Source organism: Lupinus angustifolius, unplaced genomic scaffold (assembly GCF_001865875.1).
Source record: "Lupinus angustifolius cultivar Tanjil unplaced genomic scaffold, LupAngTanjil_v1.0 Scaffold_419, whole genome shotgun sequence".
NCBI lineage: Eukaryota > Viridiplantae > Streptophyta > Magnoliopsida > Fabales > Fabaceae > Lupinus > Lupinus angustifolius.
The window spans coordinates 167,477-185,071 of NW_017727829.1; the positions used below are offsets into that span (position 1 = coordinate 167,477).

General features: G+C 36.6%; 1 protein-coding gene across 3 annotated transcripts in view; it reads right to left on the bottom strand.

Annotated features, from left to right (window-relative positions):
* Positions 1-1,156: 1,156 nt before the first annotated feature.
* The window catches only part of LOC109341269 (acyl-CoA thioesterase 2-like), a 31,216-nt gene continuing 14,777 nt past the window's right edge, over positions 1,157-17,595 (bottom strand). Inside the window, exons 2-18 of one of the 3 annotated variants that reach the window (XM_019579130.1) lie at positions 16,642-16,707; positions 16,344-16,436; positions 15,749-15,816; positions 14,316-14,397; positions 13,500-13,546; positions 13,251-13,364; positions 12,729-12,806; positions 12,543-12,630; positions 10,097-10,209; positions 3,515-3,577; positions 3,359-3,414; positions 2,675-2,779; positions 2,411-2,467; positions 1,958-2,059; positions 1,781-1,829; positions 1,534-1,602; positions 1,157-1,448 (exon numbers count right to left, since the gene is read on the bottom strand). In XM_019579130.1, coding sequence (XP_019434675.1) covers positions 1,365-1,448; positions 1,534-1,602; positions 1,781-1,829; positions 1,958-2,059; positions 2,411-2,467; positions 2,675-2,779; positions 3,359-3,414; positions 3,515-3,577; positions 10,097-10,209; positions 12,543-12,630; positions 12,729-12,806; positions 13,251-13,364; positions 13,500-13,546; positions 14,316-14,397; positions 15,749-15,816; positions 16,344-16,436; positions 16,642-16,657 — 1,284 coding nt within the window. In that variant the 5' untranslated portion in view covers positions 16,658-16,707 and the 3' untranslated portion in view covers positions 1,157-1,364. Of the gene's footprint in view, positions 1,449-1,533; positions 1,603-1,780; positions 1,830-1,957; positions 2,060-2,410; positions 2,468-2,674; positions 2,780-3,358; positions 3,415-3,514; positions 3,578-10,096; positions 10,210-12,542; positions 12,631-12,728; positions 12,807-13,250; positions 13,365-13,450; positions 13,547-14,315; positions 14,398-15,748; positions 15,817-16,343; positions 16,437-16,641; positions 16,708-17,595 lie in introns of those variants that run through there. The other 2 variants (XM_019579132.1, XM_019579131.1) reach the window with 2 other exon arrangements.

Below are 17,595 nucleotides of genomic sequence, written 5' to 3' on the forward strand. Positions count from 1 at the left end.
AAACTGCAACAAAAGGAAAATCCATTGCCTTGAAGGCAAGGAAAGGACATTCCTCAAGAACTTTCAAAGGTGAGGAATCATCCAATGAAGCCAAAAATTCAGAAAGTGATGAAGGGTCTGATACTCTGATAAATATGAACGACCGCTCATTTCAATGAACATCCAACATATGTATAGGAAGAAAGGTAGCTGTAGGAGGAAGCACTTCAACGAGAAGCTTGGAAAAGACAAATCTGACACTAAGGACGAAAATGCACATACTTGCTTCGAGTGTAATAAGCATGTCATATTCAAAGTCGCTTGTCCCAAGCTAAAGGACAATCAAAAGAAAAGATTCGACAAAAGGAAAGGATTAATGACCATGTGAAAAGATATTGATCTCTCATCCTCTGATGTAGAAATTGAAGCTGGAGAAGAAGCCAATATATGTCTCATATGAGTATAAATGTCCGAAGAATAAATTCTTGAAATTAACAAAATAGCATAAAACTGTATGCATGAAAAACAAGGACAAATGTCTTAAGAGGAAGTTCATGAGATTAATAAAAGAGCATGAAATCATATGCACGAAAAACAAGGGATTGCTAAATTGAAACAATGAGCTTATTGAAGAGAATGACAATCTGTCAAAATTATTAACGAGCCCAAAGACTCTTGTGAAGTTGCAAAGCTTAAACAATATGTTAAATATCTAACACACTGTATCTAAATTTGTGGGAGGCTAAGAAAAGGCCAGGTTGCTTTTGAGATAATCAAGGTCATCCTCTAACAAATCTGGTTTAGGGTATGATCCTTAAAAAGGCATGGCGAATGTCTTGAGAAAGCAAAGTCTTCTCCCTGTTATTATGAATGTAACTTGAAATATAAAATAATATATATACATATATTTTGTGAATTATTTAACACATTGTGGGCAATATATTATTTGCACAAGGGCATCCAAAATAACTAGCAAAAACAATAGAAAAAACATAATTAAAAATATGAAATTATATTAGTAGATAAATAAATTGTGAGCATAAGTCATGTGTGGAGATGGACGAGTTGAGTCTGGTAATGTTTGTCTAACTTTTAAACTCAAACTCGGCCCTAAATCCGACCATATGTAAGTACAATTATGAATGGGCCAATCAGACAAGGTCTTTCACCCCTAATGCACACCATAATTTTATGTCCTTTATTAAATAGCTGAGAAAGTAATTCTTTCATTGTTTTGTTAATATTTTGTTCTATAGCCAACACTTCCCTCCTTCATAACGAATGTATTTCACTTGGTGAAATCTGGAGTCTTACTTTCCCTATTATTAGAAACAGTCTAAATACCTTCCCATCTTTGTCACCTGTGAATACTGGTATAAATAGGCTCACAACTTCGGCTTAATAGCTGAATTTTCTGAATTAACCGTCCTGGTCCTGGCTAGACCTTCTTGAACCAATGATACAAGAAGCTGCAAGTTTAATGATAGAGACACTGTAAGACAAAGTACAACAGAGTAAGAGTGAGGATGAAGATATGTGATGGAAATCCTTTACCTCTCCCTTCTGATTGAACATATAGCCTGTGACATAGCCACGAGCATTATAGGAAGTGGGAGTGAAGATCTGTAGAATAAAATTGGATATGTAAACAACATAACAAAAAAATTGGAGGAAATGTTAATGAGTAACAAGTTTTGGTTTAATCCGTTAATTTCTGTTCATAAACTGAAAATGTTTTTGTCCTAAACTCCTACTTTCCACATTAAACATGAGAAACAAGGAGAAATATTATGATACTCACCCAAAATAGCACCCAGTCATCAGCTCTTACAGGTCGATGAAACCACATCCTACAATAAAAATTCAAGCATTTAAAAAAACAAGATGGTAAACTCATACCTTGAAAACTTGTTAGGCATGCCTTTAGTGTTATAATGTTGATATATAAACATGCAACCAATAGGACTTAGATACTTACGAGTGGTCCAGACTAACAGAGCGTGTCCTGAAACCCTTCCTACGGTGGGGATTTAAAGTCACTTGAAGAAAAATTAGATCTGAAGCATATGCCACCACACACCTGAAATACAAACATACAAAAAACTAATGAAATGCAAGCAATCAGATGTCTTTTCTTGAATCTTCAGAAAATTTTATTTATGCATTGCGCAAGTACTCCAAAATAACTACCCTGATGTTATTCAAAGAATGATTTACACATAATTCAAAGCTGTAGTTCCATAATTACATGACATTCAGGGACAGGGCTCCCTAGGGGTTCAATCATTGACTTTAGCACAACAGTAAAAGTTTCTCCTAGTTCATGTATTATTAAATTACAATCATCAATTCTACTAAAACACTCAGAACCAGATATATCTAAAGTAAACTCTAGATAAGTACTTTAACCAAAAAAATTGAAGATAAGTACCTATGCAAGGCTTGATCATCTGAAAGTTTTCCCTTTGCTCTAAACCAGTATCTGAAACTGCATACATGATTTTAAAAGTTAAGTTAATCTGTAGCATTAAAAATACCAGAAATTAGGGCTATGTTTGGTAAAAAGATTTGGAGATAAACGAAGGCAAAGGAGAGGTGTATAAAGTACCCTCTGCCACATATTTTTATCACCAAAACATTGCAAAAAAGACCAGTATAAAAGTAAGCAAAAATCACAAGAGAGCATCAGGCTAACCTGGGAGGAGATTTTGTCATATTTGTTGAAATTTTAGCTTCACAAAACCGGATCTCTATGGGCCAAGGGATGAATTCAGTTGTAGCCACTTTGTTGCGATAAGCTCTGAAGCAACAAATTTTGTCATTATAAGACACAAAATTAGAAGATTAGCCTATTCAAACTGAGTGGTATACTATTCACTTATGACTCAATTAGCAAGTATAAAGGATGTATTTGCCTTCCATTATCATTTAATGCTTTCTCAGTCATCATAATTTGAAACATCAGTGTGATACTTGGGTGGTTATTTGTACATGAAGAAGGGTGTGTGAAATACTTAGAATTATCTGCCCAGAGCTCAGAAGTTGTTTTGGTTTTATTCCCAAGGAGACAGCACTATTATTATGCACCACATACTCCAAGTTGGAGACTCCTCGTTTAAATCTGATTGGAAAATCAATGAATTTGGTGGTTAGGGTGTGGGTTTCTTCTGTTGTGTAACCCAAATCCTAATATACAAAAACACAGTACACTTTCACATGCAGCATCTGTATTGTCAAGACAGATACATTTTGAAGAGGAGACCCCATCACTATTTCTTAATAAACCACCACAACTACTTAAAAACAAATAAAAATAGAAACAAATAAATATAATATTGCATCAGATAACATATTCTTTAATCTTTACAATATATCTTACATCGGAAAACGAGCATCAGTAAGACGTCTCTCCCGTAGCTCTTCCATTGGCAGAAGCTATAAGTAACGCACAAAAATAAGATTACTAATAATCTGACATCCACAGGAGCAATCTGAAAGTTCTTAGTGAATATAAGCTATTAAGCTTGTAACTTACCGTATCTGGAGCAGGGACAAATGGCATAGCTACTTCCTGATGATCAAGCCCTGGTTCTTCTTTCTGGAAATTAAGGTAGTATGATAAGGCTAAGGGTAAACCTGAAATTAGATATGTGTATAAAAGGGGTAAGAGGAAAGCATGGTTGTTAAAATAACTAACTTTTCCTCCTCACCCTTGGTAGTTAGTAGTTAGGTCTTAGTAGATACCTATAAATAGAAAGTGAGGCTTAAGAAGAGGGTAGTTAGAAACAGAGAGAAAACTGATTGAGGAATCAGTTAGGGGAGGATCGAGGGATCCTTTTTTCATTGTTGTTCATTACTATCTTCTTGTAATTCTTCTTCTCTTCTCAATAAAAATCATAGAACCCTACCACGAATTCGATAATCGTGGGTTAGGGGCATTTCTTTTCATCCCTAATTCTAATTTTCTTACAACTGGATACTAGTGCTTAACACTGGTATCAGAGAACCATCTTGGTGCCTGTAGGGAGAATCACCACCACTGCTGTTAGGGGTTCATCGCATGGTTTCTACGCGAGGCATGGCGAAGGATAATGAGAGTTGGTTGCAAGAAAGGGAAGATTTACGAATGAGGTTGGAATTGACTGAAGCTAGAACCAAGAAGACAGAGGAATTGTTGGCTGCCATTGCTGCCAAATTAGGGGTGAATTCAGGAGAGAATTCCACGGGGGGAGGCAGCGAGGATGAAATTGACAGTTACAAAGTGCACCAGGGTCAAGATAGGTGGAGGAAGCTCGAGATACCGATATTCGGGGGAGAAGATGCCTTTGGTTGGGTGCAAAAATTGGAGAGATATTTCTCGATGAGAGCTATCAATGAATCTGAGAAGATGAGGGCAACAATGGTGGCATTAGAAGGAAGGGCACTCAGTTGGTACCAATGGTGGGAGGGATGCAATCCTTCACCTTCTTGGGACAGTTTTAAAATAGTTGTAGTGAGGAGATTCCAACCAACCATGGTACAGAATCCCTTTGAGTTGTTATTGTCATTAAAGCAAGAGGGCAGTGTGGAGGCTTATGTTGAGGAATTTGAGAAATATGCAGGGCCCTTAAGGATAAGGATCCAGGGTTCCTGAGGGGGGTATTTCTAAATGGCCTGAAGGAAGAGATTAGGGTGGAGGTGAGGCTTTATGAACTAGGGTCCTTACAAGAAGTAATACATAAAGCTATACTCATAGAACAAAAGAATGTAGTTGTGCAGAGGAGAACTAACATGAGTCAGACTAGGAGTTTTGGGTCAAGTAGGGGTAGTTCTTACAACAAGGTTGTAACCATGGAACCCTCATCCAATAGTAGCAGGAAGGAAGGATCATCAGTGGGGAGTTACAGCGTGCAAGGGAATCAGAGGATTACCCCTGAGGTTAATAATTCCAGAGGATTAGGGGAGTATAGGAGGCTATCTAGTACAGAAATGAAGGAGAAAAGAGAGAAGGGTTTGTGCTTTAGGTGTGATGAACCATTCTCCAGAGAACATAAGTGCAAAAACAAATAGTTGAGCATGCTATTGATGGTTGAAGAAGAAGAAGGTGAGGAGGGAGAAGAAGTAGAAACTGAGTTGCAATCATTCAATTCTTTGCAACTGTGCCTATATTCAATGAAGGGACTAACTTCTACCAAATCATGGAAGGTAGGGGGCTTAGTGGGAGACCATCCAGTGGTAGTCATGATTGACTGTGGGGCTTCCCACAATTTCATATCAAAGGAATTAGTAGACACCCTGAAACTTCAAGTGGAGTAGACTCAAGCTTATATAGTCGAGGTTGGGGATGGGCACCATATAAAATGTCAAGGTAAATGTTCTCAGCTCAGAATTCTCTTGCAACAACTGGAGATAATTCAAGATTTCTATCTGTTTTCTTTAAGGGGAGTGGATATGGTGCTTGGGTTGGACTGGCTAGCCAGCTTGGGAGAGGTGAAGGCTGACTTTGGAAAGATGAAATTAGCTATTTGTAAGGATGGCTCAATCATTACTATAGAAGGGGATCCTGCTATGACTAAGGCAGAATTATCAGTGGGAGCTTTTATGCAACTCTTAAGGCAGGAAGGTGAAGGCCTATTGTTGCAACATGATGATGTTCCTAGAGTTGGATCAGAGAGGGCCACACCAACAGTTCTGGAAGGGGTGTTGCAACAATTTCAGTCAGTCTTTCAAGATATACAGGGTCTACCTCCTACCAGATTGCAAGATCATGCCATACACCTCAAGGAGGGGGCAGAAATTCCTCATATCAGGCCTTATAGGTGCCCTCACTATCAGAAATCAGAAATAGAAAGATTGGTGGCTGAGATGTTGGAAGCTGAGGTTATCAGGCCTAGTATTAGCCCCTATTACAGCCCTGTAATTCTGGTTAAGAAGAAGAATGGGGGTTGGAGATTTTGTGTGGACTACAGAGCCCTTAATAAGGTAACCATCCCTAACAAATTCCATATTCCCCTCATTGAAGAATTATTAGATGAGTTGAATGGAGCTAAGGTGTTCTCTAAGTTGGATTTGAAGTCTGGGTATCATCATATTAGAATGAGGTCAGAAGATGTGAAAAAGACAGCATTTAGGACCCATGAAGGGCACTATGAGTTCTTAGTTATGCCTTTTGGGCTAACTAATGCTCCCTCAACTTTCCAAGCCCTCATGAATGACATCCTTAAGCCACACCTGAGGAAATTCACTTTAGTATTCTTTGATGATATTCTAGTGTACAGCCCTGATTTGCCCTCCCATGGGCACCATCTAGAGGTAGTCTTAGCCCTCTTGAGGAAGAATGGCCTCAAAGCTAATCCAAAAAAATGCAGCTTTGGTCAAACTAGTATTGAATACTTAGGGCATGTCATTTCAGCAGGAGGGGTATCTGTTGATAGTTCCAAGGTAGAAGATATGAAGACTTGGCCAGTGCCCACTAATGTCAAAGGGTTGAGGGGATTCCTTGGTCTTACAGGATACTACAGAAAATTTGTAAGAGATTATGGCAAGATTGCTAGGCCCCTCACTAACTTGCTCAGGAAGGAAGCCTTCATTCGGTCAGATGAAGCCAACTCTACCTTTGAGAAGTTGAAGGAGGTTATGACAGAATTACCTATGCTTGTTGTCCCTGACTTCAACTCGGAATTTGTAATAGAAACTGATGCATCCAGTAAGGGTTTAGGGGCTGTTTTGATGCAAGGAGGGAGGCCCTTAGCTTACTGGAGCAAGGGATTATCACCAAAGGCCCAACAAAAATCTGTATATGAAAGGGAACTGATGGCATTAGTACAGGCCATCCAGAAATGGAGGCATTATCTCTTGGGTAGGCACTTTGTGATCAGAACTGACCAGAGAAGTTTGAAGTTCTTAACAGAACAGAAATTATTCTCAGATGAACAATTTAGGTGGACTGTGAAACTGATTGGATTAGATTTTGAAATCCAATACAAACCAGGAAGTGAGAACTCTGTTGCTGATGCTTTGTCTATAAGGCTCATGTATACTGCCATCACCTTAATAACTAATGAAGAGGTTGCATGTTGGGTAGAAGAGTTGCAATTGGACCCTAAGTGGAAGCAGGTGATGCAAGATCTAGTGGTGGCTCCTACCAGCCACCCAGGATTTGAGTTGAAGAAGGGGGTTATGTACTGCCAAAACAGAACAGATTGGTTTTATCAAGGAACTCCAACAAAATTTCCCTTATTCTCTCTGAATGCCATGAGACTCCTGCAGGGGGACATTCTGGTTATCTAAGGACTTACAAGAGGATTGCTAGCTTCTTATTCTGGGAAGGAATGAGGACAGATGTAAGACCTTCATACAAGAGTGTGATACCTGCCAAAGGAATAAGTATTCTACCTTGGCACCTGCAAGATTATTACAGCCTCTCCCTATTCCTCAACAGGTGTGGATGGATCTCTCAATGGATTTCATAGGGGGCCTTCCTAGAACCAGAGATAAGGATACTATCTTTGTAGTGGTGGATAGGCTTACTAAGTATGCTCATTTCTTTGCATTAGGGCACCCTTATTCTGTCAAGGAAGTAGTTGTTGTGTTTGTGAAGGGTGTAGTTAAACTACATGGCTTCCCTACTTCTATAGTTTCAGATAGGGATCCTCTGTTTTTTGAGCCATTTCTGGAAGGAATTGTTTAAATTGGCTGGAACTTAGTTGAAGATGAGCACCTCCTACCATCCTCAAACAGATGGGCAGACTAAGGTGACTAACAGGTGCTTAGAAACTTACTTGAGGTGCTATGTGAGCCCTAAGCCTAAGTAGTGGGTAGATTGGTTGCATTGGGCAAAGTTCTAGTTCAATTCCAATTACAATAGTTCAGCAGGGATGACCCCTTTCAGAGCATTATATGGGAGGGAACCTCCTGTATTGATAAAGGCAGGAACCATACCCTCCAAGGTTGAAGAAGTCAATCAATTGTTGAAGGAGAGGGATGAGATACTAGAGGAACTGAAAACTAACTTAGCTAAGGCACAGAATTTAATGAAACAAGTGGCTAACAAGCATAGAAGAGCAGTGGAGTTTGAAGTGGGAGAATGGGTGTTCCTCAAATTGCAGCCTTATAAGTTGAAATCCTTGGCTACTAGACCTTATGCAAAACTAGCTCCTAGGTATTATGGACCTTATCAGGTCCTCCATAAGGTGGAAGAGGTAGCCTATCAGTTGAATCTACCTGCTGGAACTAAGGTTCATTCAGTCTTTCATGTATCTCTATTGAAGAGGGCTCTTAAACCTCATCAGCAACCTCAACCCTTACCACCTATGTTGAATGAAGAGATGGTATTAGAGGCAAATCCAGAGGACATCACAGACTATAGGCAGAATGAGCAAGGGGAGATGGAAGTTTTGACAACATGACAGAATCTCCCTAAGCATGATAGCACATGGGAGTCAGCTACTACTCTACAGGAAACCTTCCCTCACTTCCAACTTGAGGACAAGTTAAAAAGTTTAGGGGAGGGTATTGATAAGGCTAAGGGTAAACCTGAAATTAGATATGTGTATAAAAGGGGTAAGAGGAAAGCATGGTTGTTAAAATAACTAACTTTTCCTCCTCACCCTTGGTAGTTAGTAGTTAGGCCTTAGTAGATACCTATAAATAGAAAGTGAGGCTTAAGAAGAGGGTAGTTAGAAACAGAGAGAAAATTGATTGAGGAATCAGTTAGGGGAGGATCGAGGGATCCTTTTTCATTGTTGTTCATTACTATCTTCTTGTAATTCTTCTTCTCTTCTCAATAAAAATCATAGAACCCTACCACGAATTCGATAATCGTGGGTTAGGGGCATTTCTTTTCATCCCTAATTCTAATTTTCTTACAACTGGATACCAGTGCTTAACATAGTAACAATGATAAATATGACCTTGAATTTAGTGTAGAATTCCTTCACTAGAGGAAGAGCACATATGTTAAAAAATATGTCTATTCAAACTGACAAGTGACCACGGCATAAACATAAAGTTGCAACAGTCATATATACCCTTCTTTGTTACCGATACTATCTGTCTATCTTGAAACCTTGCATAATTTCTTAATTAGCACCAAAACAGTTCTGATTATTTGAGCTTCTTTTTGTGGAAATGATTCCTGCAACCAATCTCTCCTACTCCAGCCAGTTCTTTCACAATAAGAATTTAACTTATAATTCATAATTATTTTTTGAAACCATATATACAGTTTTTCTAACTATGTGGTCAAACAGTTGATCAAGTTAAATATTCATATACCTTTTTTCATTCCATTCATTATCTTACTTTCTTGTTTCAAGCCAGATGATCTTGACCTTGTTCAATACCAGCCAACAACAAATTACTAGCAAACAGATAATTATGTTTTGGCTAGATCAAAAACAATATGAAGTGGGGACATGTAACATCAATTTTCTATTGCTTGAGTAAGTCAATATAGCTCCAACTGTTCAACCTTACTTAAGAGGGTCAAAGATACCAAAGTTTCTTTTTTATCTAGCACCTAGGTCATGAGACACCAAAAAGAATCCAAGTGGATCAGAGAAGTACGTAAAAAAGTGAAGGATCAGCAAAATATTCATCTCCTTTACTATCCTTATCATCATGCTAAATAAACTAAAAAGCTATCATGTCATAATCCAAGTAAATATAAAAGTTTCTCAAGCCAGAGTTCTACAAGGGAGCACTCTTCCACTACCCTGGGCTACAACCATAGTTACATGGTTCCCTCATTTTGCCTAAGTACTGCGTATCGAGGTCAGCGTACTGCGTGCTGGGTTCCATAGAAAAGAAGTCTCTATAATAATAATGTAAAATGTGACGAGCCATATAGAACCAGGTACTGTACACTGAAACTAGTACCGCGCAGCGGAACCAGTGTCGTGAACCGTGTAACTATGGCTAGAACACTAAGTGGAACAAATTTTAAATGTTAAGCTAGAACAATAAGTTTAGTCCAAAAATTTGGTGCAATTGATTATTTCCATTAAACATAATAAGCAGATGTACAACTATACAAGAGGGGGAGAGAGCACAAAATATGGCCAGATTCACAATGAAAGAACTTGAAAAATGACCGAAAAAGTTTAGCTTATTTAAAATCAAGAAGAGTATGCATTACTTGAAACGAAGCCATCAAAGTGAATATGATTTTTCCCTTTTGAATTGCATCCACTGTCCTTGTGGCAAAACTCTTTCCATCACGAAGACGGTGAACTTTATATATAATCGGCACTGCAAAGTGGAAAAAGGAAATTTTATACTTAGCATAATTTGTTTATATTATCACCTAAAGCAAACAAATGAATTAGCAGAACAATAATGCAGTATAAGTAGGACGATAATGGAATTTACAATTTGAGATTCTATCAGATCATAAACAATATATTACATGATTCAGGTGAAGTCTCTTTGGAGTAGGTTGTTTGGAACTTTTGAAGACTCTTGGTCCTGCCCTATGGATCTACATCAATTTCTCCATACTAAATTTAGAGATATTGGCTCTTGAGAAGCCAAAGTTCGATGTCATTGTTCTACAGGTTTAGTTGTTCTTTGGTGTATTTGGTTGGAAAGTAACTGTAGAGTATTCATTGACACCTTTTCAGACATTGTTTGAGATAGGATTACTCTTGTGGCGTCCTTTTGGTGCTCTACCCATTGACTACTGGGGTTTCCTGTTAGACATGCAGAGGGATTGGTGTGCTTATTAGTTGCATGGATCTGCCACATAGGCTTTAGTTGTTCCTTTTTGCAAGGTGTCTTATCCTCTTCCTCTGTAATTTCCTTATCTCTTCTAATAGTATTTAATTATATTACATGATTTACTCAATAGTCAAATTCATTTTAAAAGATAGAAGAAACATTAGGATCTATTATTCTCGAGAAGAAACTAAAGAATGACAACATGACCCGACTTAAAAAAGGATTCTTCAAGAAAGCCCGAGGGTCTATAGTTCTTGATAACAAGTCATAGATTGCATGAAATGAAAGCATGGAGTTTAGATAACCCATAAAGTGCTTGAAAATACTTGATGCTACTTAAGATGGTTAGATAGATTATGCTGTATGACTCAATTACATGTTTTATTACAAGTCTAATCAAGTTTTGGTTCTATTGGATTATCTACTGATTTTTCTAATATCAGTGCAAAGCAGTGACATGTCAATGGCGAGTGGCGGCCCATGGTGTTTGCCAAAATTCTGTCATCATGGCGTTGCGGATGGTGTAGCAGACATCATGGTAGTTTCAAAAATTAATTAAAAACTATAATACAAATAGAAAGTTAAAAAAAATATTAATTATACCACAGGCCACATAACAACATCATGGTAAAATTGTATTTAACCGATTTGGCTGAACAGTCTAAAATATATACTCATATTTAATTTGAAAGGGATTGATTTAAAATAACAAGTAAAAAATACCACCATTAATAGTGCTTTTTATAAAGGAGTTAAAAGTTGGCAGAACGTAAAATTGTATTTAATTTGAAAGGGGTGATATAAAAAAAATCTTAAAGAGCTAGGTTAAGAAGTAAAAATACCATTTTAGTAGTGTTTTTCAATGGAGATAAAAATTGACAGATGGCACAAAGTAAGTGATGTGGTGGAATATAAAATTGTATTTAATTTGAAAGGGAATGAGTTAAAAAAATCTTAAACTACTATAGTTACCAAGTAAAAATACCACAGTAGTGTTTTTTTAAGGGAGATAAAACTTGGCAAACGGCACAAACCGTAAAGTAAGTGACGTGGCGGCGATAAAACAAAAGTGCAATGTTCAAGTGAGAGTGAAACAATGCGTTAAATGAAAACTTAAAGTTTAAACATAAACAGGCCATACAGAACAGAAAAGACGTGAACAGAAGAGTAGTGGCATAGTCTGAGAACATTATTCAAAGCTCCACACTAACGAACAAGAGAGAGAGAAGACACGCAAACGAAGCAGAGAGGGGGAATGAGGTTAGATTCTCCGAAGCATGGTTTAATTCAGGGTAGTGGCATGTCTGCCATATTCACTATGCGCCGCAACTGCCATACGCCCATACCACCATGGTGGCCCGAAATGACCAAATGGCGAATATCGCTATTTAGCGGGTATTTCCAAATGGCGAATGGCATTCTACTTGGAACAGCCACCGATTTCCGGCATGGCGGTGCCATGGCCGCCATTTGACAACACTATGCAAAACATTTAGGCAAAGGATAATAGTTGAGGATATCGTACCAAAATGACTATCCAGACTAGTAGTGACTAGTGATAATCAGGTGATGAGTAATCTGGAGTAGGATTTGTCAAGATGATAATACTTAAACTACCAACTAAAAATGAAAGGGCTGGAGCTATTTGCAACAACAAATCATATGTAAATGGGTAGACAAAAAATAATGCCTAAACAATTTATTTAACGGGTGGACCTAAAATAGAAAATGGATCTTTCGAGTTTCCTAGTTTGTGCTGATGTAGAAGTACACACATCTGATCTTAGGAAAAGAAGTAAAAATAAACAGAGAGAAAAGGTACATCAGAGATTTTCAGGAAAATTTAAGTGACTAAACATGCTTACCGTTCAAATCCCCAGCAAGAATGAAGTAGGCATGAAAACTATGAACAACCTTAAGGTGGTCAACAGATTTTGATGCTGCAACAAGTGCCTGCATGTTAGATATTATCTCATAAGCGGTCTTGTCTAGAAGTTGCTACTGACATGAGTAGCATGCTTGAATATGAAGATAAAGCAGTTTTATCATACCTGTCCAATCAACTGTCCCCCAAATACCTTCCCAAAATGTGGAGAACCTGGAAGGGTGACTCCTTGGAAGATATCTTCCTTCCAAAGAGAAATAACAAAAGTTATAAGGCTGAATTCTAGGGTATGAAGCATGTTAAAACCTACTAACAAATATACACCATACATCAGGGAACCAGGCCCACTGCATCTGACTAGTTCTTTTTACCCTTCTCAATTAGCAATCATATATCTATCCATATCCAAAGATATTTAAAGCACTGTATCATCTTTCCCCATTTTCCCTTCCTTCTTAATTTCTTAGCTTTCATCATGTGCATGTCTTTTCTAAGAGTCATTTACACAAGTTGTGGGGAGATCTAAGAAGGTAAAAAGAAGTATAATAATATAAGTGGGCACAGGTTCTTATCTAGAAACATAAAAGGTGTTCTTTTATTGTACAAATAATCAGTCCATAAAAGCTTAATTATATAAGCAGTTAAGCACTTCAACTAGAAGAAACCAATATTCAATTTAATGACATACTAAGTGTGGCATAGGTTCCAAATGCAATATATCATCTACAGGTGGTGAGCACATCCAGATAGACTCTGACTGCAGCATAGCCAAGTGCTCATGGGGCAGCACTAAGCATGTCAGCTACAACAGCAAACAATAAAAGTCATTATAGTTGTAAATAATCCATTTCATCTAAGTGTTGTATCCAAGGTACATGTACACTCAACCTGAGGTGTTGACATTGGAAAACAGTAGGACAAGTAACTAAATGGGCACCTTACACATAGCGACAACATGTGCTGGGTGAACTGTGTTTGACAAACCTGCAAGTTGTGAGTTGACATTATTCACATGCGATTATAGTTTATGTAGAGAATGGAATATCTCTCATGTCTTTAATGACAAAACAAAACTCAAGACAAAATAAAAGCTTATGCACAAGAGTTTTGAACAAGATCATAGGTGTAATTGATGATTGAATATCCAATTTGGCCAAAACAATGTTAAAAGAGAGAAAAACATGACAAGTGGGGGACAAATTTCTACTTATTTGTGGAAGCAAGAAATAATAGTACAGAAAATGAAGCACTCATGAAATTATGAAACCTAGAAACTTCTCAGACCCTTTCCTGCTAACCTTAAGCAACCATGTCCCTGAGAGACATATGTTTCTAAGCATTAAAAGCACACAAATGTAGTTCGATAACTTTGAACTAATTGACATATTTCCATTGAAGTATTGAACATAAGAAGAAGAAAAAGAAAAGCCAAATTGTGATGACACAAAATTCTAGACAAGCACAACAAAATTAAGAGGAATTTGTATCATTTCAAATCCCTCTTCTTTATATTAATAATTCAACCTATTGCTCCGCTTACCCTCATCAGTTTACTATGAAGATAAGAATGAAATGGATCGAACCACCTACTCATAATACAAGTGAATCATTGAGCACCAAAAGCAATGGTCTTTTATGGACCTAACATGGGTACATCCCTCACAACATAAGATTGAAATATCCAAACTTATCTGGCTTATGAAAAGCAAAGGAAAATACTTCTTAGTACAAGAGTAACAGTTAAGTTTACTACCACAACCAAAGTAGTCATATCTTTTCAATTGAAACTCTCGATGATTTTCATCATTGACGCTTAAAGATCCAACAACTTCAGCCTGCGAGCAAGGAAATTTCCAAATTTAGTGCTATGTACTACAACAACCAAGCCTTAGTCCCACGATGTAGGGTCAGCTACATGGATCTAATGACGCCATAATGTTCTATTATATGGATCAACAATGTGAAATTTAATGCTACATAAAAGGGTAAATGATAATAAGTTCCCCTGTTAAGGAATTAAAATAGAAAGTATTAAATTAAAATTTAATGCATGTAATACCTTGAAAACCCCAAAAACAAGACGATAAAAATAATCATTACAAGTATAACAACTCACCCAATTAGTCTATTGCCACTTTTTCCAACAAACTTTTTTTCTCATTTTCTATAATGCACTTCACTAAATAGTAAACAGTGGTTGATGAGACTCAACACCTATCCAAATTTCTGATTAAAATTACAGTAATTAATTTCAAATATAAAGATTGCTGCAGAAAATATATAAATTCAATTTTGGTTTTCGATGTGTAGTACCAGACCCTACTTTCTGTGCTTATGTACTCTAAATTTCCAAATTGTTTTGCATAGGTTATTTGAGCAAGTTTATGAAGCCAGTACCACAGGTGGAGACACCGTGTCTCTAAGAAGACAGGGATTAAACTATACACTTTTTGTGAATGTGAAGTAGCTTATGTGATTTATATATTCATTAGACAAAAGATAAGCAACAAAAAGGAAAGGAGGATAATCTTAATATGGTAAACCAAATAGAAGAGGCTTTGTGCAGTATGAAACGAAGATTTTTCAAGGACAAGCTAAAAATAACAAGATCAAGCAAGGAAGATAATGTGTATGTGCGCACGTGTCTGTACCAGGATTCAGTCATGACTTTCATGTTTGCCACTCGATTTCCTCCAAGGTACCCTTCAAAACTTCCTCATATGGGATCATATTGTCAAGGTAATGAAGGAGCAACTCTTCATCATTGGGATAAAACCAAAACTCAGGATGAACATGATTTTTCTGTTTGGAAGGGAAATAGGAAAGAAAGAAGAAAAATAATGTGCAATAGCTGGAGATAGGGAAATATTATTTAGATCTTTCAGAAATGTGAATAGGTATAGAAGTGGCTAAGTGACAATAGATAACTAAGTTCACTCAACTCTTTAATATAAGACATCATAGGAAAAGGTGAAAAAAATTAGTTGGAGATGAGTGCAATAGACAAATAAGAGTGGCAATAGAGGCTCTCTCCAATTCTAAGTCATTAATAAATTTGCCTATAGGTCAGTGCAGCATTATATTAAAAAAAACCTACAAAATTCACAAGCAATGCAATGAAAGTATGAAACCTAGTTGTGTGGTTTTTGTTTATCAAAGGCCTGTTACATTAAAACATAATCATACCTGTCCTTCCCATATGAAGTACATGCCATCCCCGGGTTCACCCTCTCGAACAACATACTCTCCTTGCTCTACAAAACAACCCATCAATTGAGAATTCAAAACATTAATGCATGTATCTTCCAATTGATTGTGGCAGTTCTAAATACTAAAATTAGAAGTTTCAAATTCGCATACTACTATGTACTCTATTAACTAGCACACGATGATAGGAATGAGATGTAACACAAAAACTAAATAAAAAAGCGATGGTATACGAGGCTTCCATCTAGTGGGTTCGTGAAAGGTAGATATATGCAGCCTCACTATCACAAGCGAATAGGTTGTTTTTTCAGGATTTGAACTCATGACCTCCAAGTCACAAGGCAAGCAACCTACCGTTGCACTGAGACTCATACAAGAACAAATCTCCCAACATATTTTCGATAAAGTTTTCAACATACTTTAAAATTGTGATGCTCAACTACTATTGCAAGCACAATATTGCGATTTTGAACTATCCACACTGCATTGTAACCGGGTCTCGTATAATTATCCACAATTTCTACTACTACAATCGCAATTTAAAACATTATATTCTAAAATCTAGAATAAGTACCATAGTGTTTGAAAACCACGAGCTCAGATACCTTCCTGAGAGATGCGCTAGGAAGCCTCTGTAGTAGAGGAACGCATCCGAAAAACTCAATCACTGCAAACATCAAACGAAACAAAACAAAAATCATTTCACAAACTCACACAAATCAAAATAAAAAATAAACAAAGAACCAAAAAAAAAGTTGTTAGCTATTAAATTCCTCATTCTCGCTTTTGGTTGCTGAGAAAAGCAAAGAAAACGCCATTAATTTAATTTTCTCAGTATCCAAACAGAGCATTTTCATTTTTTATTTAGTTACCTTTCTCCTTTTCCATTTCTCAGAGAGAATTCAGTGATCTCAACTTTACGGAGAGAATTCGGTTTTCTGAAAAACTATCGCAAGCTCTTAAGAGATATATATACTGTGGAATCCAGTGTGGGGTAGTGTAGGGTTAAGGAGTTGACACGTGGAGGTTCAACCAATAGTGATGCGTTTTAATGAGGGTGTATGGGAATTTCGGATGAAAAGTTAGGCTCTCACGTGGTGTGGTGTGGTAGGCGATTGCTTGCATGACTTTATAATGGGAGGACATTTGTTCTACCACAAAGTGTATCATTCCATGTGATTAGTTATAAAAAAATACATTTAAGTTAAAAAAGTAATTATTAAGTATTTTTTTACCAATCATAAATAATGGCATATGGAGTGATACACTTTTATGGGACAGCAGATGTTCTTCCTTTTATAACATGGTGGCTTAAGTAACCATATTTATTTTCCCATTTTTTGTATTACTTTATGTATCATCAACTCTGATTACTTGGAAAAAATTATTTAAGTTAAAATTATAATTATTTTATATTTTTTATATCAATAACATCTTCTAGCACATGAAATGACATAAAATTGTGACAAAATAAATGTGCTCCACATACTCCATGTGTGTTCAATTCTCCCCCATCCCAACCATATTTTTATTAGATTTATTTTTAATTATTATTTACTCTTGAAAAATAATATAAATAGATGATGTATTGAATATGTGTAAATCTTTATATTATATTAATAATACAAATATTATATTCTTTTCTTATTTTGAATTTCATGATTAATTCAAGTTAATCTTTTTTGTTTTCAAATAAAAAATCAGAAGGGTAACCGTTTACTAGTGAAAATAAAATATGTATACAAAATATTATATTGTATAATTTTGGTTGCATATAAAGGTTAATTCATGTTAAAATGCCGATATTAGTGTAGCAGATGTCTCTT